General features: G+C 41.9%; 2 protein-coding genes across 4 annotated transcripts in view; both read left to right on the top strand.

Moving 5' to 3' along the window:
* The window catches only part of mthfd1l (methylenetetrahydrofolate dehydrogenase (NADP+ dependent) 1 like), a 34,754-nt gene extending 24,514 nt beyond the window's left edge, over nt 1-10,240 (top strand). For both annotated transcript variants that reach the window (XM_086189434.1, XM_086189435.1), the window contains 6 exons: nt 2,008-2,111; nt 2,203-2,380; nt 3,272-3,379; nt 3,517-3,669; nt 8,274-8,391; nt 8,633-10,240. In XM_086189434.1, the coding sequence (XP_086045560.1) occupies nt 2,008-2,111; nt 2,203-2,380; nt 3,272-3,379; nt 3,517-3,669; nt 8,274-8,363 (633 nt within the window). In that variant the 3' untranslated portion in view covers nt 8,364-8,391; nt 8,633-10,240. The remainder of the gene's footprint in view (nt 1-2,007; nt 2,112-2,202; nt 2,381-3,271; nt 3,380-3,516; nt 3,670-8,273; nt 8,392-8,632) is intronic.
* A 5,715-nt stretch (nt 10,241-15,955) lies between these two features.
* Nucleotides 15,956-27,005, top strand: part of akap12b (A kinase (PRKA) anchor protein 12b) — a 59,928-nt gene continuing 48,878 nt past the window's right edge. Inside the window, exon 1 of one of the 2 annotated variants that reach the window (XM_086189912.1) lies at nt 15,956-16,244. In XM_086189912.1, the coding sequence (XP_086046038.1) occupies nt 16,122-16,244 (123 nt within the window). In that variant the 5' untranslated portion in view covers nt 15,956-16,121. Of the gene's footprint in view, nt 16,245-22,124; nt 22,251-27,005 lie in introns of those variants that run through there. The other variant, XM_086189913.1, reaches the window with a different exon arrangement.

Here is a 27,005-nt window from a genome sequence, read left to right as displayed (position 1 = left end):
AAACCTCCATGTGCTCATGGATATAACATTGTTTGGTGGCATGCCTGTGTGTTTTGGAGTGAACTCATGACAGCTGGAAATCACATGACCATGGCAGGCGTTTCAGCATCCTCGACCCTTGATGTTCAAAAACACATGTATCCCATGTTTATTCTTTAAGCTGAGTATGTGGCGTCCCAGCCACTAAATGATGGGAAATGATACCTTATTTGACATATTTGTGTGTGATGCAATAAAAGAAGTAACGTTCTAACCTGTAGGCATAAATAAATCGACCACTAACACGGTTAACTGCGCAGACAGGACCTTCAAATGTGGTTTTCGGTAAAGTCGGCTTTAACATAACGGAGGTGGGTTTCATTTGGTGTGTGTGTGTGTGTGTGTGCGTGCGCGCGTGTGTGTGTGCGCACGCGCTAGCACACGTCCATATCTGGCTCGAATCACTGGTCTCTCAGGCAGATTCAGCTGAGTAAATAATAGCCTGTAACGAGAACCAGAAGTAGTTGGGGAAACAGAGCCAGGGAAATGAATTTATGAGACTTGTATGGCTCTACTGCGCTGGGCCTGGGGGTGTGCGCGTGCTCTCTCTCTCTCTCTCTCTCACTCTCACACACACACACACACACACACTGCACAATTGGATTACTGTGGTCAAACTAAGGAGTAGCTGTACAATATGCTGTTAATGAGCTTGGCAGTACAGCTGGAGCTCTACACGTTGTAGTCAACAGAAACAGATGATAGCAGTGCACAGTAGGACACAACCAGAATCCTGCAGTATATTCTAGTGATGGTAGTATGTTACCTCGCCAGGAATAATGATATCAAATGTTACCAATATACCACGTCAAAGAAGTGATAAACCTGTCAGATGCCATAAAACCTTTTGGGTAAAAAGGCAATGACACCATTTAAAGTAAGTTTTCATTGTTCCAGCATATATTTTTGCAAGTACAAAGAATTAATGCATTAAGTACTTGGCAGTAAAGGTACTGGTAACTGTTTCCTTTTTTTTCCATCTGGGGTTCTATATTGTCAGTGTACAGCAACCAATATTTAATTTTCCAAATGGCTCCGATTGTGTGCCAGCATTCTTCTGCCATATTTTATGTCATCGCTGTCGCGTCTTGTCAGGGTTCTTTATGGCTCTTTATGTAAGAGACCGTATTCAAGGATGTGCAGTCACCGGCTGTGCTCGAGGACTAACATACTGTTCAAGTATGACATCAAATTGAGAACATATCGCCGTGCGTTCCAAAAATATAGGATGTCGGTTTTGTGTATGCGAGAATTAAATACCTGGATGTGTTTTTAAATCGAGAATATCTATAAATGCACCCTGAGTTTACTGGGCGGGATGTAAATGTAACATGGATGTGTTACATTTCTTCAGACTGTACAGTCGTGGACCTCATAGCTTGTAGTACTTTCCATAGAAGTGTTTAGGATTAATTGTGTAAAGTTTGAAAAACAATCGAAGCAAGAACGTAGCTATGTAGATCTGTAATACGTTGTCATTTTATCTACATAACTATTTGGAAATTTGCAACCACAGTTTCAGTTTTTTTTTAAGCTAGCCATGGCAACGAGTAAAAAAAAAAAAGTAAAATAACGGACTTGCTACTTTGTTTCCAAGATGTAATCCCTTTTTACTGATAACGTGACAAAGAAGTGCTCTTGTTTTGAAGAGAGGATTAAGAACAGTTTCATCTCTAGCTGGTGCCAAAAGCATTCGGTTGTATATTTCAGTGTTGTCAGTCGGCAGTAAATTCAACTATTTCAGATCAATTTAACAGGCAATTTGTTTGCCCACTGGACATACAGCCTGTTTGTCCTTTGTGCAGTATGTTGTCCAAAAAAAAATCTTATGGATGATTTATACTTTTGTCAGCTGCATTCACTGTCAGAGGCGATTCAATTTGACTTATACACCCCATTTCTCTCTCTCTCTCTCTCTCTCTCTCTCTCTCTCTCTCTCTCTCTCTCTCTCTTCCCCCCCCCCCCCAGAATCTCTCCTTAGTTACAGGTGGTTGCCATAGCAATCTGAGGAAGCAAATCGAGATAGCTCATCTGTTTGGGGTACCAGTAGTGGTGGCGCTCAACGTTTTTAAGTAAGATGTGACAGTTTGTTCTTTTCTTTGTCCTAAATCATTAACTTGTCGGTCTGATGCTACTAAGTCATTCCTCTTGCCGATCCTTCAGGACAGACACCCAGGCAGAGATTGACCTTGTGTGTCAGATCGCCAAAGAGTGCGGCGCATCTGACGCTGTGCCGTGTCACCACTGGTCACAGGGCGGACACGGCTCAGTAGAGCTGGCCCAAGCAGTGAAAGACGCAGCCAGCAGACCCAGCAACTTCCAGTTCCTCTACGACATAGAGGTGAGAGTCGGCCTTGTGTCATAACAAAGACAACTTCCTGGTCTATGTATGGCAGTATCTCAACATGTCTTTTTCCCACTTGTGGACACTTTTTGTTTGCATTAATTAGGACTTCTTTTGGAGGGAAGCCAGAGAATGCCGAAGTAATAACATCAGCTGGTTTGAGTTAGTGTGTCTGGGAAGTTGTGACTCAAATTAACTTATCTTGTTATGATGTGCTGAATACACGCATTTACAGTATGCATGTGCTCTCCCACTGAGCGTCCAACAATAGGAGTACAAAAGCAGTGCTGTACTTATCTGATAAACCTAATTTACATCCAATAATCCAATGTACCAAGTTTACGGTGCAAGGTAGTTAAGGGGGGGGGGGGGTGACTAACAACATGGGCTGCATTTATTAAAATTTACACCATCTGAATGAGAGGAGCCAGTGGGTCACGTGTGAAGGAGGTAGGGTGGGCACTGGCTGTGACACGGGGCACAGTTCCCACCTTTAAATTAATCACTAAAGAAGTCATGTGACGATCGACACAGGATTACTGAAGTTATATGGATTTGGTTCAAATCTAGTGGTTTAATAGAACTTGAATACGAGATCTAGATCTGGATCTGATGATGTCATATCGCCTTCCATCATCACTATTTAAATTATATTTTACTGTTTGCTGCTTCTTTTTTTTCAAAAGTCTTTTTTTTAATAAATATATTTGTTTTGTGATATTTAACATGGCAGTGTTATGTCCTCTTCAAGTGATGTGAGATCCCAATTTAGTAACACAAAGAAATGTGATGATCTCAGCAGCAAGGCGGAATTCTGAAACACAGATGTGCATTCACACACTGACCGCTCATCTGTTCTCATACCTGTGTCTGATGTCTTTCTCACAGATGCCAGTAGTGGAGAAGATTAGAACAATAGCCCAAAAAGTCTACGGAGCAGATGACATTGAGCTGTCGGCGGAAGCCGAGGCCAAGATCGATTACTACAATCAGCAGGTGAGATCAGCGCCTCGACAAAACCATCTGACTCGACACATTCACAGGAGTCACGCAGCTAGCGTCTCTCACTGTCTGCCTGTCTGTCTCTTCTATGCAGCCACGTACTGAACCCTCTTTTTCTTTTCATATAAAAGGGCTTTGGTTCACTGCCCATCTGCATGGCCAAGACCCACTTGTCCCTGTCCCACATGCCTGAAAAGAAGGGTGCACCCACCGGATTTGTTTTGCCCATCAGAGACGTTCGTGCGAGCATGGGAGCTGGCTTCATCTACCCTCTTGTGGGAACGGTACGTGATCTGAAACAATTCAGGAACAGCAGACCAAAGCAAAATTTAAATCTGTGCTTTGCTGATTCCACAGTTTTGTTTTTTTGTTGTTTTTTTTAAATGCTGGATCCACAAAGATGTGATCAGTGTTGTAAACTGTATGTAAAATGTTTATACTGTCAGTCACTTACATGCCAGGGACAGTGTTAATTCATGCACTTTAACCCACATTTCTGATACTGCATTAATGCAACTTTGCCAGAGTTCAAAGATGATGAGATTATGTTGACAATTTGGCCCTTTTTACAGTCGACTTCACCTGTGCCAGATGCTCTGCTGTTTGCTGTGAGGTTCAGTGTATTTGACTTGATTCAGGCAGCGTAGTGGGGCTCTGGCATCTATGACATCCTTTATCTTCCTCTTTCTCGTGAGTTCGTTTATGAACAGTGTTCATGGTTCGTCCCCTGCTTTTACTGGACTGGATGGAGCCTCTCTGCTGATAATGGCCTGAGCAGGAAGAAAGCAGGTTCCTGACTATTTCGCCTCCCACTGTTTCACCAGAGTGCCCCGAGGGGCCGTCCTTTGATAGGCCCAGGCAGAGGTGTCAAACATCGGGCATGCTGGGAAGGGGTGGCAGTGGCTTAATGTGGCGTCTGCCCAGTCTCTCAAGCCAGCCTTTGATCTGCCGTGGCCCGCGGAGCCACTGGCACATTGACGACCCTTGAACTGTGACTCCTAACCCAAAGGGAGTCTCTGAGCTCTTTGAACTCTCTAGCTTAGCGTCTCTCACCCAGACTGATATTTAGAGTGAATGTTTAAAGTTGTAGTTGGCTTAAGAACCACCCAACTTCTGTTTTATCATGTCAGACAGATAACTTGTGAAAGAGGTTAATTGTACTGATTTCTGACAAGTGCAGAGGCCACATTGTTTCAGGTAGTTTAGTTGCTGGTTGACACTGATCTTAGCATCAGACAGCTTTCCATCTATCACTCTGACATGCAGAGACAATCAAATAGTTTTTTTTTGCAGGTCATTCATCTTCAATATTGCATCTGTATTAAAACTTAACCAATGCCAATATTGATAACTGCTTTTTTTAACCATATGAAATCATTCCAAAGTTGTGTACAGCACTTTGACAAAGAAAGGGGGGGGAGGCTGATCGAGTCAAACATACTGATATGAGGTTGAACCCATCCGTGAGTAGTACATCATTTTAAACCACTGCACGTGTAAACTAATGCAAACAACAGTATCAGCAAGCTGAGGAATCTCTGCTCTGCATGTAGAAATGGTCCTTGCCAATGGTCCGTGCTGCTCATCAGAGAGTGACGCCATGAACCACGCAAGAATATCGGAAATCATCGCTGGAATGTGACATATCAGCCAACCGTACAATGGTAGTTGATGTCCTGACAGAAAATTCCAGCATCAAATTACACATTTGTATACAGGCAGGAGAAAGCTGCCTGCTTGTTGGAACGGGTCATGATAGGACCCAGCAGGTATTAGTTTCACTGCCTGAAAGGTGTTTATTTATAAATGAATGTGAACAGTATATATGACTGAGAACGTGCATCCAAGAGGTGGAGCGATCTATCCAAGAACAATCCTGGGACAGTGAGAGGGTGAGCTGGGGGGTCGAGGGCTGGGGAGAGAGGGGAGGTAAGGGGTCATTGCAGGTTTCAGAATCAGGAAGGGGCTGATGTCATTCTTTTGAAATGTGAGGGAGGGGTCACAACCAGAACAATAGATTGCTGTCGAGTTCATATCCCGTCAGAGCTGCTTCCACTCCAGCACCAACAAGCCCTAAACAGCCCAGATTTATGAAGCCCCTCCTTGGCGGGACAGTTCATGCTCACAACCTGGTTAATGTTCATGGAGTTAAAGATTGGTGGAAAGGCCACGATGAAAATAGATCTTCATTTATTTGGACTGACTTCGGTTATATTATCAGCCCAAAGTGCACGTTTATCTCCTCATAAGCTTGTTACTCTCTGATGTTTTATCTTGTCACGCTCAAGGTCAGTCCAGACTACACCTGAGTGTTTTGTCTCATCACGCAGGTTCAACCCTCTCACTCTCACTCTTGCTCTCGTCTTTAGATAAACACTCATTTAATTTGGATGAAATATTTAAACTGAGTGGCTGCCATTTTGGCATTTCTCTCACTGTATTGCTCTTAACTCGTTCAAGTGTTTACTTTTCAGAACACATTCCATAATCCTCTCAGTCCTCTCCTCGAGTAAGAGTTGGCTGTCTGTTGAACGTGACAGAATCAGTGGGGGGTAGACCCCCAGCTATATCGTCTCCTCAAGGGTATTCCCCAACAAAGGCACATTGTGTTCGAGCATAATAGAAGGACTTATGTGGCCAAGCGGAGTGTCCAACTTTAGCCTTGTAGTGTTGCGTGTTTTGGGGAGTTTCAGCATTTTCTCAGGCGGGAGAGCAATGCTGGCAGAACATCACATTTTATGGTGTTGCATTTGAGACCCTCACATTTGAGTTACTTGTTTTGATGTTTTTTCCAGTGTATAAACAGGTACTTAATGCCTCCAAGATGAAAGAAAATAACTTTTTTTGTTTGCGTGTTTGTTTAGAGCAATTTTAAATGTTTGCAGGATTAACCTGCCCGTGGGTTCGATGTCCTGCAGTGTCATCTGTAATGTGGAGTCTAGTGAGGGGTGATGATTAACTGAATCAGCTTAACAGAAACTCTTCCACCGTCTTCCTCCTTCATTTATCGCATCACGCCGGACCTCCTCATTCCTCCCAGGGGATAATGTTGTCGTTTAACTTTCTAGAGCGACGTTATTGGTACAGTCACACGTTGCGATGTCACAACTCCTGTGAAGTTCACATTCCTATTAGCCCTCAATTTTCCAAAGCATAGTTTTTAATAATTTGTCAACAAACGCTCCAGGTAAGAGGTGTTTCTGAGTTTGCTCAGAGACACAAACAAGCTTAGAGACTCACTGATGCGCCACAGACACCTCCCAGGTATCTAGTAGGAACAATATTTTGAGGGTCATCCGTGAGTAAAGCAGAAGTTGTTTTTGTTTATGCGTTTACAACATTGACCGATGTTGTCATACCTGAAGGACATTGTGTTCTTGTGTGGTGGCTCCCTTCAAATCATGTTAGGTGACAAATTACTTGGAGTACTATTTTTCTCCAAGGCATCCACACTGTTGTGTCACTTGTGTTTTACTGGCGACCGGACTGACTCGTCAGATGAATGATGTTTTAATATGTGACCTTCTGGAGCGGCTCAGTCGTGTAGCAGGAAATCCACAGCAGTCTGATGACTTTGAAAGCTCTGTGGTGTGAACTTGTCTTACAAGGAGAACCAGGAATTGGGTCGTCATTGTGGTTCTAATGTAGTCCATTAGATTATGATGTCATGTTGAATTCCATTCGGTGTGCTCACAGCTGGAGTCATCTGCCAGGACGCTGTAACATCAGACAGTAAGACGGAGTAGTTGGCATCTGTAAGCATGTCGTCCTGTGTCTGTGCCTTTATTTACTTGCAGGGCTGCATTTCCTTCGACGGGAAATTGGCCGGTCACTTCCTCCTGTCTCATTTCCACTAATGGGCCCATAAAACTAGCCCTGGGTCAGAAGGAGGGAGGCATGCGAAGAATGTCGCTCTCCGTCTGAAGAGCGAGATAATTTACCTTTCAGCTCGGATGGGATGGTTTAGTTGGTTTTGGAGAAAAGGAAAGTGTTTTATGAGACAGACGTTTGCCTTTGATCAATGATACGGTGTGTTTTTTGCCGTGTAACCCTGTCATGGCCTCGTCTAGTTACTTCAATTACGTTTGACACGTAGAACCAATGAAAAATGCATTCAATTACGCTGTTGCTCAAAGCACATGCTGTCAATATCAGGCCCTGTAAAGGCCTGGTTCACATGCTCTCCCCTGTCCACCTCAAAAATGACATTATTCCCCTCCTGTTTAATCAGTTTCAACACAGCACAGGGCTCTCAGTGGCTCTCAGTGGTAGACGTTGGTTACCAGCTGGTTATGGTAGCAAAGTTCTTTTGGATTGTCACACAGACATTTTTTCCTCATTGATAATCATCCACTCTTGACACCCTTTTTTGATTATAATCAACTCAGGAAGAGGACTGTTTCTGTCTGGCATCTGTGCACCGACCTACTTATTCTAAATGAGAACAAAGCAGCCATTGACTTCGTTTGAATTCATCGCTGCTGAGGTGGAGCTTGATCATCTGTCTGCTGAGTCCAGATTATAGTCCTTGAAGCTGCGGGGCTTGATCTCATCAAGGTCTGAATCTTAGTAGGTTCTGGTCAGCTGTGTTGTGGTGAAGGATAATATGTTTTAGTTATTATCTTAATTGTTATCTTACCATGTTATTTCCCTCTGTGTTCAATTACACTGCTATTAGAACTTCAGAGATGCAACACTGATCTAAAGCAGCTGCTGGAGTTAGTTTAACAATTAGATCCAGGCAATGTAGCGCTTCCAAATGCCCACACTCATTCAATGAAGACTGATTGTTTATACGTGGACAAGGTCAGTTTGTCTGTTTTAAATTTGTTTTCTTGTTACACCGACCCTAAAGTTGTTTCCTTCTGCTGTGCTGTGTTGGTCTCAGATGAGCACCATGCCCGGCCTGCCAACTCGACCCTGCTTCTACGACATTGACCTTGACCCGGTCACAGAGGAGATCTCTGGGCTCTTCTGAGTACGGTCTCGTCTCAGTATCCTCATAGGTAAGATCTCATGCGTCAACAGAAAAACTCCGTCAGTACAGTCTGTCACTCATGAGGACTGTCAGTCTGAGCCGTGGAGAAGTCACTATTATCCACATAACTCGTTTCATGAGAGCTTTATTTCCTCCCTGGAGTTTTCACTTTACAATCTCATTCACCAAGTGCCAAAGCTCCAGTCTACGAATCTGCACACACACACACACACACAGAGTTAAATCCAACATCCTGTTTTCTGTCCAAGCTGCTGGCTCTGTTCTCTGGATCGGCAACTTCAGGCCTGCACCATCATCTATCGCCTGCACCTTTGACAGGAAATGCTCTGCTACTCCTCCCACCAGCTGCCTACATCGTCGTAACACACCCTGGTAATAACACACCACTGAAGCATCACATTCATGCTCGATTTGCACATCTGCGTGATAAACCAAACTGACCATTAATGCTGCACGTGTATGCTTTTGTCGTGTTTGATATGTCGTTCTCTTTTAGTCCTCAAAAACTAGTATCAGTGCAAAGCATATTTTTTACAATGGTGCTCCTTTTTATCCATGTCTTAAGCTTGTTAATATTTGCAACAGGTTGTGTATTTATTGAACTAAATTGCTGATGTACGCACAAATTAGCCAATGTAGTATTAACGTATCATCTCTGACTCGTTGGGTACTGCTGAACGTCTGCGCTGCTCTCCTAGCCCTCAGCTATGTTTACATGCACACTCGTATTCCACCATTATTCTGGACATGGCAACGTTCCAAGTTCGACAAGAGTCCTGCAAACCATATATTCCAGTTGGATTCTTGCTTTTCTTTCTGAATTTTGCATTTTGCGATTAAGACCTATCCGATGTGATGCTATTAGTTGGGTTTTAGGAGCATTCTTCAGGGATATGCATCCTGAGCTGGGCTGGTGTTTGAAAGGAATTTAAAGCCAGATGCGTAAATGTGCTAGCTTCATGCTACCTTGAAGAATTCTGACAAGACATAAACGTTTGCCCCCGAAATACATTGAAAATTGTATTAATCCTGAGACAGGTCATAGCAAAGTAAGAAAACAGTCGTTACACATAACATCACATGCAGACAGACAAGAAATTAATCTCGCAATACTTGACCTGAAATGCAAGTGACGTTGAGCTCCGCCCCTCAAGTTTCTCTGATTTCATTCTGATAAGCCTTACCGTGCAAACAAGATTATTCGTTTATTGTAATTGTTTTCTTTATCCATATGAACAGCCTAGTCAGAATATTGTCTTTTTTTTTTTTTGGATTAAGGGCAAAACTCCTTGAAGAATAATGGTGGAATAATGAGTGATTGCTTTAAGGCTATACATCAGCCGGAGTTCCTGTTATTTGTGTCTTGGTGTAGCAGAACTGATCAGCTGCTCACATCCTGATTGATGAATTGTTCATGGGACATCTCCTGTGTGAATGTGCACCTGTACCATTTCAGAAGCTAACACTACGTTTCATTGAATTGTACTTCTTGTGTACCATAAAGGCGGGCGAGGCGGCCCACCCTAGCCATAGAAAACTGCAGGAAACCATTTGTATGCAGGAGCCCACTCGGCCCTCTCCCCTCGCTCACACTCAGGTCGTGACTGATTTGCGACCTGAATGCTGAATGTAACCGTCGTACAATAGAAGCTGCCCTGGTAGCTGTGTGATAAAGTGGTGGGCTGATAAAAAGAACAGTGGACGTCAGCTGGGACTGCAACTGTGGTTCAAGATTTGTTCACCAAGTTGAAACCAAAAATGTGTGCTCAGTGTAGCTACATTATTTTGTATTGTTCTACTTGAAAAGCATTTGTATGTCAAATATAAACCGTGTGCCTTTCATAAAATATATGAAAAGTTGATTCCAAAAGTATGTGTTTGTGTTTTGTTTTGTTTTTTGGTTTTAGATAATTATGTATATTTACACACACACATTTGGGGCCAAACCAAACCAAACCATGTCATCGTAACAACAACAAAAAATGTGGGTAAGTGATTAAAATAATGTCATCACAGATTTGTAATTACTTGAACATAATTACATCTCTAAATTTCATGTGGAGTTGCATCACAGGCAAAAAATACACGTGTTGAGGGTCTTGTAATTGTGAGCAATGTGCAGTTATTTTAGATTAAAGTTGTTTTTATGTCACACATCAAAACAAGACAGATAATGCAACACACACACGGTTGCAGAGGCTGTACAGGTCATGACATTACACACTAACATAACACACATATACATACTTACTGTATCTAGGGAAATTTGATAGTAGTAGTTAAATGATTATTACTACGATTACTACTTGAATAGTGAACAAGGGAACCACACTTCTCCTCGCACTTATCTAAACTTTACTAAAACTTTCCTGTTTTTCTCCCTGAATGTTTCTCTACGCCCACAGAAGGAGGCACCTGTGTTGGAGGCGTTTCTGAAAGCCAGTGATTGGGGTCGGGTGGGGGGAGGGGGCATCCCTTCTGCCCCTCCAGAAGCACCCCAGGGTGTAGCATCTGTCATTATGAGGTGTTTGGGTTTGCAACATGGAGCCAATGTACATGTGTGCACATGTGTGTGTCAGTCGTAGTTGGCATTCCACACCTGCCAAGTCTGTTATTGTGAGTGTCCACCAGGCAGGATCTGGCTCTTAAAGTACAGTCACGGCTGCAGGAATGTAAGCGTTGATACAGTAGTACTTTTACAGCCTATTTACTGTGTGTGTGTGTGTGTGTGTGAGATAGACGGAGAGACTGAACCCTTTTGTTTGCAGCTGATGACAGATTTGAAGAGATGGTGTTGATGAGGAGGGGGCTTCGTCATGGCTTTGTAATGTGATGGAAAAACCCCGCTTTGTCAAGTTGTTTATGCTGAGCTTCTGACTTGATTTGATGAGTTTAACATCGTGTCTTTTCCCACTCGTCTGTACTATGGCTAACTTCAGTACCAAGGACAGGTCCTTCTAAACATCCCATGTTTAGTGTAAATACAACATAATGGCACAAAGGATCTCTGGGGAAACCATCACCAACTGTTTTTCTTTTTTAAAAGATCGTTAACTTTGGACGAAGCTCTGTTTCATTCTGGAGAAATGACCTTTGCCGATAAGTTTTGAATTTGATTGAATGTGGCTCTTGACGACTGTTGGTGAAGGTATGCTAACACTTCCATGCGCTAACTTTCACTGTGCTAAGCTAACTAGCGGTCAGCTGGTCTCTGGGAGTCTCAGCTGCCGGCTGTAACACAGAAGAGAAGGATATCCACTGTATCTTCATGCCTGGCTTTAGTGAAGATGGACAATGTGCGTGTTTTCCAGAATATTCGCATGTTCTATTAACTACTTTTGCGTGTTAAAGCCCTGTTTAAAAACTCCTTTTTTCACAAGATGCTCCAATATGAAAGAAAAACCGATGATTTCATTTTACCATTAGTTTTATTTTGGCGGAAACTTGAGTCTTGCCCCGCAGTTTGTTCTGCGTTCAAGTTTAGCAGTGTTGTTGTTTTTCTTGATTGAAAAAGCACTTTAATGAGTTACTTGTCACAAAATGTGATGATGTCCTGCTGTGTTTGAGTGGGTCCTCCCTCCGTTTCTACATCTCGCCTCGGGGGGGGACATTTTTCAACTCCCCCTCTCAAGATCTGAATACAAACTTCTCAACAAGTGACTGTTGCATTTTTTTAAAAATATCCACTCTTTTTCAACAGATTTTTTTTTTAAAGATCCCCTTAATCTGCAAATTGTTGCTGTCATGTAACTTAAAATTTGTAGGAATCTGTTTCGCACGAGTCAGATGTTTTGACTCATAAAATCATTTCATTTTTCAAGCGAAGCGATAATTTTTGTTCAAAAACCTTCAAGGGGTTTTATTTTCCTGTAGAACAGCAGCAAGAGTGAAGTAATCAGAGTACCGTGAACCCAGCGAGCCCCTGCAATGGCGTGTGCGTTGGAGCAAGCCATGTGTCTGAACGTTGCGGTTTTACTGAGGGGAGACCGTGACACATCCGGTAAAGCCTTCGCCATGATGACAATCTCCTCTGCCCCTCGTCTCCAAATGACATCAGCACTTCTGCTGATAGGCCTGAAGGTCATTTACTAACTCATTTATCTGTGTGCTACTATAATGAGCTTTTCCATCATGGTTCACTCTGTCGTGTGTGTGTGTGTGTGTGTAGGCTTTCTTTGATTTAACGTAAGCAGCCCCTGCTTTTAGGTATTGACAAGATGCCTCTTTGCTAATCCCAAAGGATCTTGTCCCACAGAGGTTTTTGCCAGGCCTGCAGTTTCTCAGCACACTTCTCAACGTCTATATTTTTTTTAATTACCATGTAGACAAAAGATTTTTAAGACCTGCTGAAGATTTCGTGTCCGGATGTTCCGAATTCAGCTCGTGGCTCTCTGAACACGTCATGAGCTCTTCCTCCAACTCGACTCTCTTTTGTGTGTTGGATGTTAAAATAGTTGCTGAGGCGATCTCATTCGTCTTAGGCTGCTATACAGGGAAATATTTTCATCCCTCCAGGTTTTCACAGGATTTGTTGATCCTTCCACTGGTTCTGTAGTAGTACAGAAGATGATCCCCTCAAAATATATCAATCGCATCCTTTTTGGAAAAATGAAGAAATATTGGTTTTCAGCAAGCTAATAACATGGATATCGCTGTCATGTAAAGGAGAGTGTCATCTGCAGAATGGAAGAGTATTCTGGTTTGTTGTCAGGCATCTTGTGGGAATTAAAACAATATGATAAATTGTACTTTTCGGGAAAACGAGGACAGAAAAAGACAACAGAAACCAGTACATTTAAATGCACATAAATTAAAGTTGAATTTAATAAAGCACGATCCCCGATCTAAGGTTATACGTTCGTATGACAGTATCTTGTTTGCTATCTCTGAGAGCCTACGTGTTGGGTTGACACTATGGGGAAACCTCCCTGTATGCCATTATTTGCATCTAACATTTCATTTTGCTGAAACAGAATAAATTCATTTCAGTTAAATATCCATCCATCCATTTTCTCTACCGCTTTTCGCTTAAGGGTGGCGGAGCCTATCCCAGCTGACATTAGGTGAGAGGCGGGGTTCACCCTGGACGGGTCACCAGTCCGTCACAGGGCCATCAGGAGCAATTAGGGGCTCAGTATCTTGCTCAAGGACACTTTGACATGGTCACCGGGGGAAGTGAGGATTGAACCACTGACCCTTCAGTTGCTAGACGGCCACTCCACCTCTGAGCCACGCCGCCCTTTCTGTTTGATATATTTACACATTTCATGTATTTATTTTTTGTTTGAGTTTTCTGTCCAGTATTTAAGCAGGTGAAGTTGCACTCTACTGCCAACGGTATTGGCTCGCCCGCCTTGACTTGCATGTGAACTCCAGTGACGTCCCACTCTTAACCCATCGAACAGGGGACTCATAGAAATCTAAAAGGGCCACAAAGAGTTCTTCCCATGCGCCAACAGTCCATTTATTGAGGTCGGCCAGGCCAAATGCGATAAAACCGTAATATTCAAAACAAAATGGCCTTTTCATTCAAAACAACAAAAATACTAACATCCATTTATTTCCATTTTGACACAAAATAAATCATTGATTAAATCAAAACATGACCCTTGTCATGAATCCAAAACAAATGTCAGGAGGGGGTTAAGAACACTTCTTTTTAAATATAAACACACAACCACGAGGAGGAGGGAAATTTCACGACTGGACTTTGTGGCACGTGCTGTCCTGTCACAGCCGCACGCCGCAATTCACTGAGCCCCTGATAGCGGCCCGTTCTTTCACAAATGTTTGTAGAAACAGTCTGCATGCCTTGGCGCTTGATTTTTTTTTACATTTTTTTTTTTACACCTGCGGCCACAGAAGTGATTGGGACACCTGACGTCATTTATTTGGATGTGACACTTTTGGTCGTCTTCGTGTCGCCTCAAATCCTCACAAGTCCTCCAGTGCGTCACGAAATATTAAAAAATAACCAATCATCAGAAGCACATCCGATTTCATTTACTGGGCCTAATCTCAGCACTCTCGTTAACAAGTCATAAACCAATAAAAAAAAAAAATCCATTATTTTCATATTCGAACGCAGGATTTCCTCATCGCAAGTGTTGGTGTTGTCGGGTGTTCGGCTCTTGTTTGGCTGGAGGGACCCTCCATCCAGGCCTGTGTGAACTTGGCTTTGAGGGTTCAAGCTGTAATTTGTGCGTTCTAAAATTCCAGACAAAATAGCACATAGCTCAACCTGCAATTAACATTTAACGTGAGCACCGTGTGTGTGTGTGTGTGTCTCTCTCTCTCTCTCTCCCCCCCCCAGCACCAGATGCTATCAAAGGAAGCCAATTACAAACAGAGATTCTGTGACATTGTTGACAGTACATTTAGTTTCTAAAGCTGATTATAATGTTTGAAATGTGAGATCTTCAACTTGACTGGGAAGCGACAGATCGTCCAGTTGAAGATGTCTGTACAGAGAAGCCAGAGGGGGCACGACAATCTCACCATGGACGAAAGCTTGTGTATTTTGAGTAAAAGTTATTTTCCGTTTAAGTGCACATGCAAAAAAAGAAAACCAACTCCAGCAATAACAAATACTTGATGTTCTTGCCTTCATATCCTGTGATATGGCAGTAATCTCAATAAAGGTTGCAGCTCAAACTTGCGCCGTCCGATCGAACCGATGAAGCCTCATCTCAGGAATTCCATTTTTCCCATATGAAAAAGCTCTGTTAAGATGAGAAACGTAATAATTTAGACTTCAACGAAAACTACTTTATGATGTAACAAAAGCCAGAAACCCACAGCCACCCGCCCAAACTCTCGATGTCCCCTGGATAGGATGGTAGCCCTCTCCGTGTCCCCTCCTGTTACTACTCATTATTTATTTACTTATTCTTCATTGTCTCCTTCTCTCTCCACTCCTCCTTTCTCTTCTCCTTTTACATTTTACAACACACGTACGTACGCGTAGTATTTCGCCCTAAACATGAGCACTAGTTTTGTAGTTTTCCCTCTCTTCGTATTATTTTTGGGGTTTATTTTCTGGTTCTGCTGGCAAACTCACAAAAACTGCAACTAGCACTTTGCCAAGCGTTAAACTTTACACTGTATATTTGAATATTTTCTGCCATCCTTTTATTTTATTGTATCTTACAGTATTCTTGTGCTGTTGTTTTTAAGAAATCATTTCTTATGGATATTTTCCACCTTTTAAACCACACGTTCGATTGTGATGGGCACACGCAGACTTTCATTGTGGGAAAACTGTTGTTTAAATTGTGCGTATGACAGTAAAACAGTTGTTTAAAAAAAATAATGCAAATATTAGTTTGTCACACTTGGTCTTCCTTACACTTTTTAATGGACAGTTGTCACTTGAGCTCCAAACTCCTGATCTGATGTCATCAAATGATGGGCACACAACTTGCAGCTTTGCTTTCATGCACATCTCACCTCTCCCTCTCCATCAGCATCTCACTGATGCTGCGACGCGAGCCCCATGTGATAGTGACGGGAGAAGGAGGAGGAGGAGGAGGAGGAGGAGGAGGAGGAGGTGGGTGCTCTAAATGAGTTTGCTCTCCCTTCATCACGCCAGAGGCCACTCCAGTGCGCTGCTTCGACATACTTCCTATAATTTGGAGGTTCTGGGATACTCTTCGCTCAGTCGTGCCGTCGCGTTTGGTTTTTAGGGGGGGGTTAAATAAAAAGAAATTGCCAAAGACAGAAGACTTAAGAGGAACCATGGGAGCAGAAAGCTCGGTGCAGAAGGACGGGAAGAGCCAGGAGGATGCTTCAACCTCGGCCGGGGAGCTGAGTGCGGAGGTGAGGGTGATCCAGGAGGGAGGCGGTGCGCTCGACGACAAGGTAGAGTCCACACCACACCTTCTCCCGTTATCCCTGCGCGCTACCGCTCCATCTCACTTCAGATCATTTCCCGCGGATGTTTGCAAACACACACACACTACCTGTGGTCGCCCCATTTCTCCCTTCCCTTCCTCTCTGTACCAACGTGCTGCTGCAGCCTCCATGTGCGCCTGACGCAGTTTCTGCTGAGTAATGGCCCCAGTGTCCCGCAGTAATAAAACAGACTTACCGTCAGGCGGATCGCCCACCGGGCTCTCACTGTTTCTCAGCAACACTCCGGAGCGCCAACAGCCGCTTTTAATAGGTTCTCATTCGATTTAATTCAACATGAATTGGACTCGTGATGACATCCTGATCAACACTCCTTGTTATTTTGAAAATCAAGACGTTCATCCAAAATAACGTTTATTTCTTAACCTTTAAAAAAAAAAAACGGGAAGTCCCTTTAGAGATATTTGCTCTCCGAGCTAGTAACATTTAATAAATTAAAAATAAATGGTGCACAAATATCAGACATTCAATCAAATGCAAATATATTGATAAACTGATATGGGTAATGCAGTGACTAAAAAGGCAGATATAGTTGGAGTTGGCAGATCAGCAGATCAGGCGGTGGCGGTAGAAGTCAGCCTTTTCCGCCAGAAAAGTTTTTTCTGCCAGAAAACCTTGAGAGGCCGATGAGCTGCTCTCGGCGTTTGAATGGATCGAACTCAGGACTGAAGCCTCTGAGCTGTAATGGTTGACTCCTGTAAAGTGTTTTTGTTGTCCTGTTTTCTATTTTTTTTTTTATTTAATTTTATTTTCCTATCATCATTTGGTTAACTTTTCGCAGCAATAATCCAAAACTCTTGGTTTCGTGACGTAAAACATGATTGTTAGGGGTTCAACCACAGCCTTTCACAAGGGGTAAGCATGTAGTACAAAGCCTTCCTTTTTTGTCTTGTTTTTTCTTGTTTTCTTTTTTTTCCATATTTCTGGCCGAAAGACTTGGAGGCTGATTTCACCCTTGATAAAAAAAAAAAAAACATGTAATTCAATCAAATGCAGAAGGGCAGTATCGCATGGCTTTGATATGAGAGAACGCCTTGGAAAAATGTACAGCTATCACTAATGTACACTTTACATTTTGGGTAAATAAGAGTGAATACTTATTTATATATCAGGTTGCTAATTAAGCATTACTTAAGCATTATTAACTATTAATGCCCTTTGTGACCTGTATTGTAAATGAATGTAGAAGTATACAGTACACATCCTAACCCACCTATCCTGACCCAACATCCCCCAGTTCATCCTCCATCTTGATATACCTTTGAACTTAACATGAATGCATTACATGCAATTCACAGCTAACTAAGCATTAATTAACTGTTTATTAATGTATCTTTTGAAAACTCCTACCCAAATGTCTAAAAAGAATTGAAAACAAATAATAGCTATACATGAAACATAATAAATGTGTCCTATACACATATAGACTTCCTGTATTATCACATTTAAAGCTGTCAGCTGTCGAATATAATCTTTGTTTATCCGTATCTCATTCTGTCCTTAAATGTACCAGACAAAAAAAAAAAAAAACCCAAAACCTTCCACTGAAATCAGATCAAGCAGTTTGACCTCATGACTTCAGAATTGGATATGGAATAATAACACTGATAATAATAACACTGCCGACCTACTTAGTGCAAAAGCCACCGAATGCAAGGACCTATATACTGACACATTTAAGCCTGTTTACAGTCCCGACATAAACACAGGACACTGGCACTTTGTTGTCAGTACAGATAATAAATTGGTTTTAGGCTGGCATGTGTGCGTCTCTCGATTCTGTTAAATTGCGTTCATGCTGACGGCTGTGGAGCGCGTTAAAGTCCAGCAGCCTTCAGCGGAGGCATCTTGCAGATGAAGCACTGTTACCTTCGTGTAAATTACTCAGCATTGTGTGAGTGAATATTTGGAAAGCAGATGCTAATGGCCGTGTATGTTTTCACCACCTGCTCCGTTCACGCCTCATATAATCTGGTGCATTTATTGACTTTTTTTTAATAGGCGGGGAGGTCAGCAGGTCAGATTTTGTGACCCTGTCTTTCTTATTGAAAGGTCAAATGACACGTAGACAAAAGTCACGTTAGACGGCACAGAGGACGTAACGTGTGGTCACATTTTTCCATCCTATATTTGTAATTCTCCAGACTGTAGGTCGCTTGCCCGTGTTGTGTTTGTGCAGTTGTTTTGATTTGACATCATCTGTGCGGGTGTTTTGTTAAGCCTTGCGCTGTTGTCACAGGTATCGCCACGGTGGCCGCTCGTATTTTGGCTTGGGGAATGAAAAACACGAAATGTTTCAAAACGGCTGATTTCAGTGAGTTTATTGTGCTTTGTGCTTCCAGCTGTGACAGATAAAAATTTGTGTGTTTAGACCCACATTCTGACAGGACATCTGTTCTTCTAGCGGGTGGCCAGTCACCCTGCTAGCAATGCTTTTGGCTGCTGCTAACTTTAATAACAACCAAACTTGTGGTGTTTATAGCCAAAGAATTAAAATTCCAGAGACATTTTACCTCTTTTTTTTTTTCCAAATATTATCCAACCTAGTGGTAAATCATTTCTTACAATTTTTTTTTTGTAGTGAAACATTGGATTTTAGAAGGTGATTTCATTTCAACATGAGAGCCTGGAAGGCCTTCACAACTTGTCTCACTGAAGTTTGTTATTCTTCTTTCTGGAAGCTAAAAGTTCATAATCAGATTGATGTTGGTGAAAAGAAGAACACAGATATGATGATGTAAAAGCTTCTTCAGCCAAAATAACCTCCCTTTTTCTTTTTTGCTTACACATTGCAACGCAAATCCAAAACACTGCCAACAGTTGTCGGTGCAAATCTGATCGACAATCCTGAAACATTAGTAGTGTTAAAGGAATACACTGATTATGTATTTTCTTTGGAACTACATTGATTTTTCATCCTCCACGGAGCCAGAAAACAAGATAGATACCCTTCTCTTCTTTGTTTTTGCATGGAGGAGCTGAGACCCTCAGTGAGTAGCTGACTGCTAGTTAGCTTAGCACAAAGAATGATCGTGGGTGGGAAGGGTTGGCATACCTCTGTCTAAAGTTATCAAGTAAAATTTTCTCCCAAACTGTTGATGTCTGCATTGATATAACTAGTCTGTGCGTAGCATTTATTATAAAATAACAATTTGAAGTTACGAGATATTGTAATTTCAGAATCAAACCTGAAGTTGGAGTTAACGTTCCTGACAAAACTGCATTCTGACCATTAAAACCTTTGTTGAGGACTGTAAGAGCAACTGATGCCACTGCTCAGAGTCAGCTTTGGAAGAGAGGATGTGGAACATTACCACTATTTCAATCAAGATCCTGAACCTGATCACTATCGATAGATTTTTGGCAGAGGTGTGCTCACGCTTACCATCCACTCCCATTCATTGTGCTAAGCTAACTAGCTGGTCTCTGTGGGTCTTAGAGAGAGCAGAGAAGGGTTTCTATCCTCTTGCTCATCTCTGGTGACGATTATAAATAAGCCTATTTTCAAAAAGTTGCCACCAAAATGTGTGTGTTTTTAGTTCAGCTTATACTTTGGACCGGCAAAAACTTTCATGTTTGTCATGAGGACTGCAACCTAAACAACAAACCCTGAGCATTTATCTTAGACAAAAACAATCAAACACAGATTAAATGGAAGCTGTAAATGATATGATGAGCTGAAATGGATGGATGAAGGGCGGATGGTGTGTTTGAAGAGCGCTGGAAGTGTGTATGTCCTCGGACGGTGGCAGTGCGTGGTTGAAGCGGTGGGAGCCTTCTAGTCTCATGATACACAGTCAATAAATATCCTCCTCACTCCACAGAGGAATTTTAGCAATGCCTCCCTCTCCACCACTGCCCCGCCCTCCTCATACCTCCCTGTCGCCAGCTACCACAGAAGTGTTATCAAAATAATCAGATTAAGGTCACGACAAGTAGATGCTGACATGGATCGGAGAAACTTGAGTTGGATTCGGGAGGGTTGTGTCATTGCAACCTGCATTACCAACACCAAAATGTATATCAATTCATGGCATCGGAATATGAATTTTGTGTGTCGTACGCTCTTTGTGACACATGTATTTATTCAGATAAAAACATAAATGTTGGCTTTAACACAACTCTTATAAACCGGTTACAGTAATAACACAGTTTACAACGTATCGCTGTAGACTGCATGTAAACACAACGTATACTCGTATAACGTGTGTCTCGTAACATTCGGTGATATTTTTTTGTTTTGGAGACTTGCAGTCCTTTTTTTCCTGACATTTGAGGACTGTTAAGAAGACATTAGTAAACTTTGGCATTATTTGGCTTTTTTATTTTTATTTTTATTTTACTTTTTTGGTAGTACTTCCCCAATCACGCAGCTTGATCACTTAAAGGCCACGAATCTTAAGAGTGCTGTTTGACTCTGCGTATTTATGTGTTTCCAGTAAAATCAAGACGCAAGGGAAGGACTTGTTGAAGATAAGACTGATTTTGATGTAAAAAAATACTCTGATACTGAGCTATGACAGGTTTTTAAGCATATAGCAAGAGATAAAGGAACGCAGGGCCACAGGATTACAACTGAGAAACTGTACTTTTCATTTCATGGGACCTTTAAAGATCTCCATGAGACTGAACGTACGGCTTGATGAAGAAGACGTGGATTATAATGGACGATGTACTTAATGGTTTGCTAACTAAAGCTATGGACAGTTTTGCTAGTTTTAGTTGTCGGTCTCCGTTAGCTTCAAGCTAAAATATATGTTGCTAGTGTTTTCTGACCTCTGGAGTCATCAAGAAGGGATGAAGGGGGTGAAAGTGTCCTTTTGAGATCAAGACACCTAACTGAGTACTTTAAAGGCAAATGAAAATTATTTTTGAAGTGTCACTTTAATTACAACAGACTTTCTGACAAGTGCTAGTGAGTTCTGGACTGTCCACTAATGTAATGCTTCTCAGAAGTAACGGACGGTTCCTTTAATGCTGATATCAACGATCTCTGGCCATTAAACAGGTCTTATTTGTACTTGAATACAAACACCAGCAGGCTGAAAAGCAGTGTTTACTGCCTTCTCTGGCTGGAGGTCTCATGTCTACGATGCGTTCATGTCATAAACGCCATTCTGCGGTTGATGTCACTTCAGCCTGACACGCTCTGATGTACACCTCGAAGTCACTCTTCCCTCATGTTAAACGAGCAGAAATAAGGTTTTCAGGCGATAAGCTGCTCTAAAAGTGAAAATCTTAGCGATATATCACCACAGCAACTCTCATACGACCATTTACAGAGCGTACGATCTAATTTAATCCCCTTTGTGCTCTCCGGCTATTTATTAACTCCCTTTGAGATTAAACTGTCTAGACAGTACCTGTCTGTAAACACTGTTGCTGTTATGAAACTACAGTATCTGCAGGCTCACTCACAATTATATCACAAATATTTTTTGTTCACACACACCACAAATAACCAGCAGGATGTTGGTGGAGCATCACATGTCAGCTGGTACATCCATCACAATGGCAGTGGCAGGTGATTCCAATGATCCAGCATCATGTTATGTAAGGTAATGCACACTGATTAAGGCTCGTACGTTCCTGTATAATGAGCTTCGGCTGATCAGACGCTGCTCTGATTATCCTGTTTAGCCGAGAGAAAGAGAGAGAGAGAGAGGGGTTCGAGGAGGAGGAGGAGGGGGGTAGGGGTCAGACAGAGGAGCCATTGAGGATGGGTTGGGATGGGGAAGAACCAGGGGCCCCTGTGTGCACTGGGCCAAAACAAGAGGAAGGAACAGGGGAGGGGGCAGAGTAGCGTTTTGGGCGAGCGAGGGAAGAGGACGGGGTGTTGAGGCCACGGAGAGAAGAAAAGAGTGAGAGAGGGGACCCGCCAACGTGACATCAAGGTAGATGAATCAGCCGATTGTTCCCTCCTGGTTGGTTTTGAAAGGACGCCGATGACTGAGGGTGAGTGAGTGAAAATGGGCACCAATTTAAAAAAAAAAAAAAGCTGGCTCAGTGTGTGTGTTTGTGTGTGTGTGTGCGTGAAAGTGAAGGTACTCAAACCGTCTGTTGTGATAAAAGAAAGCAAACAGCCATTTCATTTATCTCCAAATGGACTTTTCACCTGCGTACTAAGATGCGTTCCTCATGAAAACTTAAAGTATAGGTTCCATATATCAATTCAAGTTTGTTTTTCCCAGCTCAGTGTTCGTGATGGAATTCTATTTCTGGGTAAAAAGAACAAAACAATGTCAAAAAACAACAAAACAGCTGAAGCCCACAAACATAATTAATAAAAATCAGTTAAAAAAAAAACCAACAAATTCCAGCTTAAGAGAACAAACGTCATGTTGACTGGAAAACTCAACACACGCAAGGGAGATGTAGGGATTTTACTGTTTCCAGTGACTGTCGGAAATGTCAAAGTAATTCAGTTTTTTGAGTTAGACAGACAAATGACGGTTACTTCCTGGGGGAAATGTATGCATAACAACAAAATATACCACCCCTGCCTCATCTGGTGACTAAAATCAACTGGAGTTTGACCTAATTGGCCATGACTGGAGACCTTACTCATGACATCTACGCACTGTCGCCACACACACTCGCTAGCGTGCCCATAAATGTGGAATTTCTTGAAAGGGAAACATGTTTTACAGACAGTGAATTCTGTAAATCCGAGATAAAATGTGGAGGAACCGTGAAAATTTCCTAAACGACAAATTTAATCACTCTCTATCACCCGAGCTAAACGTGTCAACTCTGAGGAAGCTAACACAGGACACAGCGGGTAAAGCTAAGCTAAGCTAGGCTGGCAGATGAAAGGAACCAGTTAGCATTACCTCCTTCTGCTTTCAAAGACATTAGAAAAGCCACAAATCGTTTGTTTTTTGCGAGTTTGTAACCTGATGTTCACATTAAAATATATCATATTAATGGAAAATGTTTCATCGCTAGCGGGGAACATTCCCCCAACACTAGCTAGCATTGCCTCCGAGTGCTAATGAGGTCAGAGGTAATAATCTTGAATATATAAGATTGTTTTAGGGACGTTGATAATATTTCCGATAAGTTCAAATCTTTACTTAGCTTAAACAGCTTAACAGCTCCATCGTGACAAAATTTTAATGTTCGATAAATGAACTTTCTATCACCGTTTTGCCACAATGAATATTTTCAGACTTTCTTGTTTAAATGATGTCCTACTCTAACAAACAAAGTTATGGAAACAATTAAGAACTTCCTGGCCAAATGAAATACACGTGATATTGTCAGAACATTATTAGAACAACAAGAATCTAGCTGGGTTGATAGGAACAAATGATATAACTTGCATTGTTATGCTGAAATTCATTGTCAGTTTGGGTTTTATTTGCAGCCTACAAGCTCTTCAAGCACCTCATTTGTTGGACGAACTATCAACCATTTCTCAACAGAAAAGTTTTAAAAATGTTTGTCGTTAGAAGGTACCCCTTCACAGCCATTAAAATTGCACGTTGCAGATCACCGATATTTACACATCCGAGGTCTATGTATGATTTTATTTACATCTTAAATCAAATTAAAATGAATTCTTTTCTCTTGGTTTCGATGGAGACAGGAAGTGGCCCTCTGCTGATTAGTCTGCCCTTCACTTTCTCTGATTCCTTGCCAGCTTCATCACAGTAAAACAACTTTAATCTCTTTTATTGCTCTACATACTCCCTCCTCAACAAATTAGACTTCACTCCAATAATTTTGACATAATGAGTCCACAGGACAATGCACCAAAATCAACTTAAAAACAAGTGTGATAAAAGAGGTTGTGTCTTTTCTTTCCTGCTTGTTATTGAATGTTTCAACAACAACAAAAAATCCAGTAAACTGACCACATTCTGTCCCTGTCAATGAATATTACTGATTGCAACGTCTGTTTAATTTAACAAACTAGAGACTGTTACTTGCTGCTGGTGATTCCTCCCTACGTGAAACGGAATCTACCTTTGAAATCATGTCCCTGTTCCCGTGGGGTAGCTCTTTACATGGAATGAGACTACAAATTTGCATGACATACTGTATAACATCATGTGCGTCTCTATGGTTTCCAGGCGATGGTTCCCAGATGGTGGGTCAAGGCCTCCTTAAGTGGTCACAACATCAATCTAAGGGGTCGGGAAAGTATTAATATGATAGATTTCAGTTGCATTGAAGTACAGGAACAATATGTGCGTGATACTGAGGAATATTGCCCCCCAAATTCTCCGATGATTCATCCCTCTGTGAAATTCTGGATGATTTTACCTTCAGACCAATTATTGGTCACATCAAATTGAACACTGGTGTGGCCAATAGTCATCCGTTAGCTGAGCTCTCAGGTCATTTAGGGGCCTGTTTTATATAAAAGCTAACAAAGTCGGGGGGTGGTGGGGGGGTCGAGACACTCTAGCGCTCTAGTTGCATGAATAGATGTTGAAATTCAGTTTTAATGGAACCTCCAATGTAGGAAAAGCTCACAGAACTGGAGAAGAAATAACAAAGAAATGTTTTTGTTGTTTTTTTAAATGGCGGTCACAAAAAACCCAAAACAACAACAACAATCAGAGAAAACCTGCAAAGCATCTAAAATGTCTGGCCGGGTGTATTCGTCACCTTTCAGTTGAAAAGACCTTTTAAAAAGGGGCTTGTTTTTAACACAATAGAATCTTCAAAGCCAGAAAAAAACAATTAGATTAGAATAATCTGCCAGTGGAGGAAGGTAAATTTAATCACAATTGATAATGAGAATAAGAATGATAGCACTGGAGTTTGATCCAGGACAGTTCACAAAGAGAAGGCCCTGATATTAAAAAATATCAAGATTTCTAAAAAAACAAAAAAAACAAAGGGAGATCAAGTCTATGCGGTTCGCTACAGAAGGCTCACATACGCCTGCGTGGTTTTTACAAAAAAGAACCTTCATCTCTTGAGATGATCCTTGTAAAGTGACGCCAATTCAGTTTAATGAAATCTTGAATTTCATTGCATTGTGGGTTGCTTTCAGATGAAGACCAAATCTTTGTGGTGCAGCAATTGAATAAAGTTTTTGGAAGTTTTTTTTTTTTTTTTAAACACAAATTGGAAAACAAAATTTCACTCGCTTTAGAAGTTGAAACTTAATGATTCCCAAAAATTCAGAGTGGGTGACGGTGGAGGTGTGAAGGAGAAGTGATGCGTTATTGACAGCTGCCCCCTCGGGGATGGTTACGGCCTCTCTGTCCTAATCAATCACTTTGATTAGGAGACATCAGCGTTTTTATTTAGTGGTGCCTTCCAGAGACGGCCAAGAAGGCACTGGGGTCGTTTTATTTGCTGGATTGATTACATTACAGCACCCTAAAGGAATGAAGATATGCGTCCTCCCGTAATCAGATTGTGATCATTCACTGCCTCCGATTACGGTCTGATTACTCTAACGAATCTCACACAGAGAATCCCTGACATGTATGAACACATATTCTACATTGGAAGCATGTTAAGTATTCCTTCCGTTTTCAGAAAGAGGAGTATTTTTGCGCAGATCAGTGTTGGAAAGAAAGAGAACCCCAACTTGTTTCCCTCCTAAAGTCTGTTACAGCCCCTCCACTGCGACACTCTGCTCAAAATAAACTCCCTCACCTCCATTACGTCATGTGTCTCCGCGGACGTACTTTCTTTCTCCCTCTTCTTTTTTCACTCCATGATTCATCTCTTTGTTTTTTCACCCTGCAGCGGAGATAACACCAGGTTACTTCAGTTTGTTGAAACAAGATGGGGCTGCATGGTCTGAATTTAAGAGGGTGTGTTGTTTCCGGTCTGGAACTGCGAAATTGGGCCAGGGAACTTCAAATAGAGGTTTTATTGGTCAAGAGTTCTCATCAACACAAGGAAAAAAAGTTGACTGCAACCCCCCCCCCCCCCCCCAAAAAAAAACCCAAAATGATAAATTTGATTGCTTCGCTTTTTTTTTTGGTCACCTTTGATTAACATTTGGTAGATTTTAATCAAATAAAACCTCCATCAATTACCCAGTTATGCTTTCATCACGCTAGAAAAACAGCATGGTGTGTTTCATTCCGGCTCTTCACCTTCTCTTCCTACCTCCCTCCCTCTCCTGCTCTTCTAGCACATCCATTTTTCATCAGGTTTGGTCCTGATGCAGCACTAACTGCCTCGCATATGTGAGGTCATGCTGTGCGTGTGTGTGTGTGTATTCGAGCATGCATGTGTGTGTGTGTGTGTGTGTGTGTGTGTGTGTGTGTACTGGTGTGTGTGTTCAGTGCCGGTGGGAGTCAGAACGTTTGAAGGACAAATGGTGAATCATAGCTTTTATGCAGCTGCGTAGAATTCTCCTGCAGGGTGGTGCAGCCTCTCTAATAAGAAACATCTGAGATTTACATTATTTAGACGCCTACATTCGTCACATTTTGTAATTACAGTATGACCCATGGAACTTAAGTATATGTACTGCTAATTTGCAACAGCAAAAACATACCAAAAAAAACTGCATCCTCAATAGTTTTTTACTGTTCCTTAAGATAAGAAGATTCCAAAAACCTGGTGTTGCCTTACTTGCGCCGAAAAGCACACGAAAGCATTTAAAATGACAACGTATAACAAAAACCATGATTAAATACGGAAGAGTTTATATGATCTGCGTCTTCTGAACTGAAAGCGTAGTAGTCGCTTCAACAGAAGCGTTAAAAAAAACAACCCACGATTCAT

The sequence above is a fragment of the Aulostomus chinensis genome, chromosome 20 (assembly GCF_037954235.1).
Source record: "Aulostomus chinensis isolate RoL2024-O1b breed Wild chromosome 20, RoL_Achi_v1.0, whole genome shotgun sequence".
In the NCBI taxonomy this organism is placed as follows: domain Eukaryota; kingdom Metazoa; phylum Chordata; class Actinopteri; order Syngnathiformes; family Aulostomidae; genus Aulostomus; species Aulostomus chinensis.
Note: the sequence above shows the minus strand (reverse complement) of the source record. Positions and strands in the feature narration are given on the sequence as shown.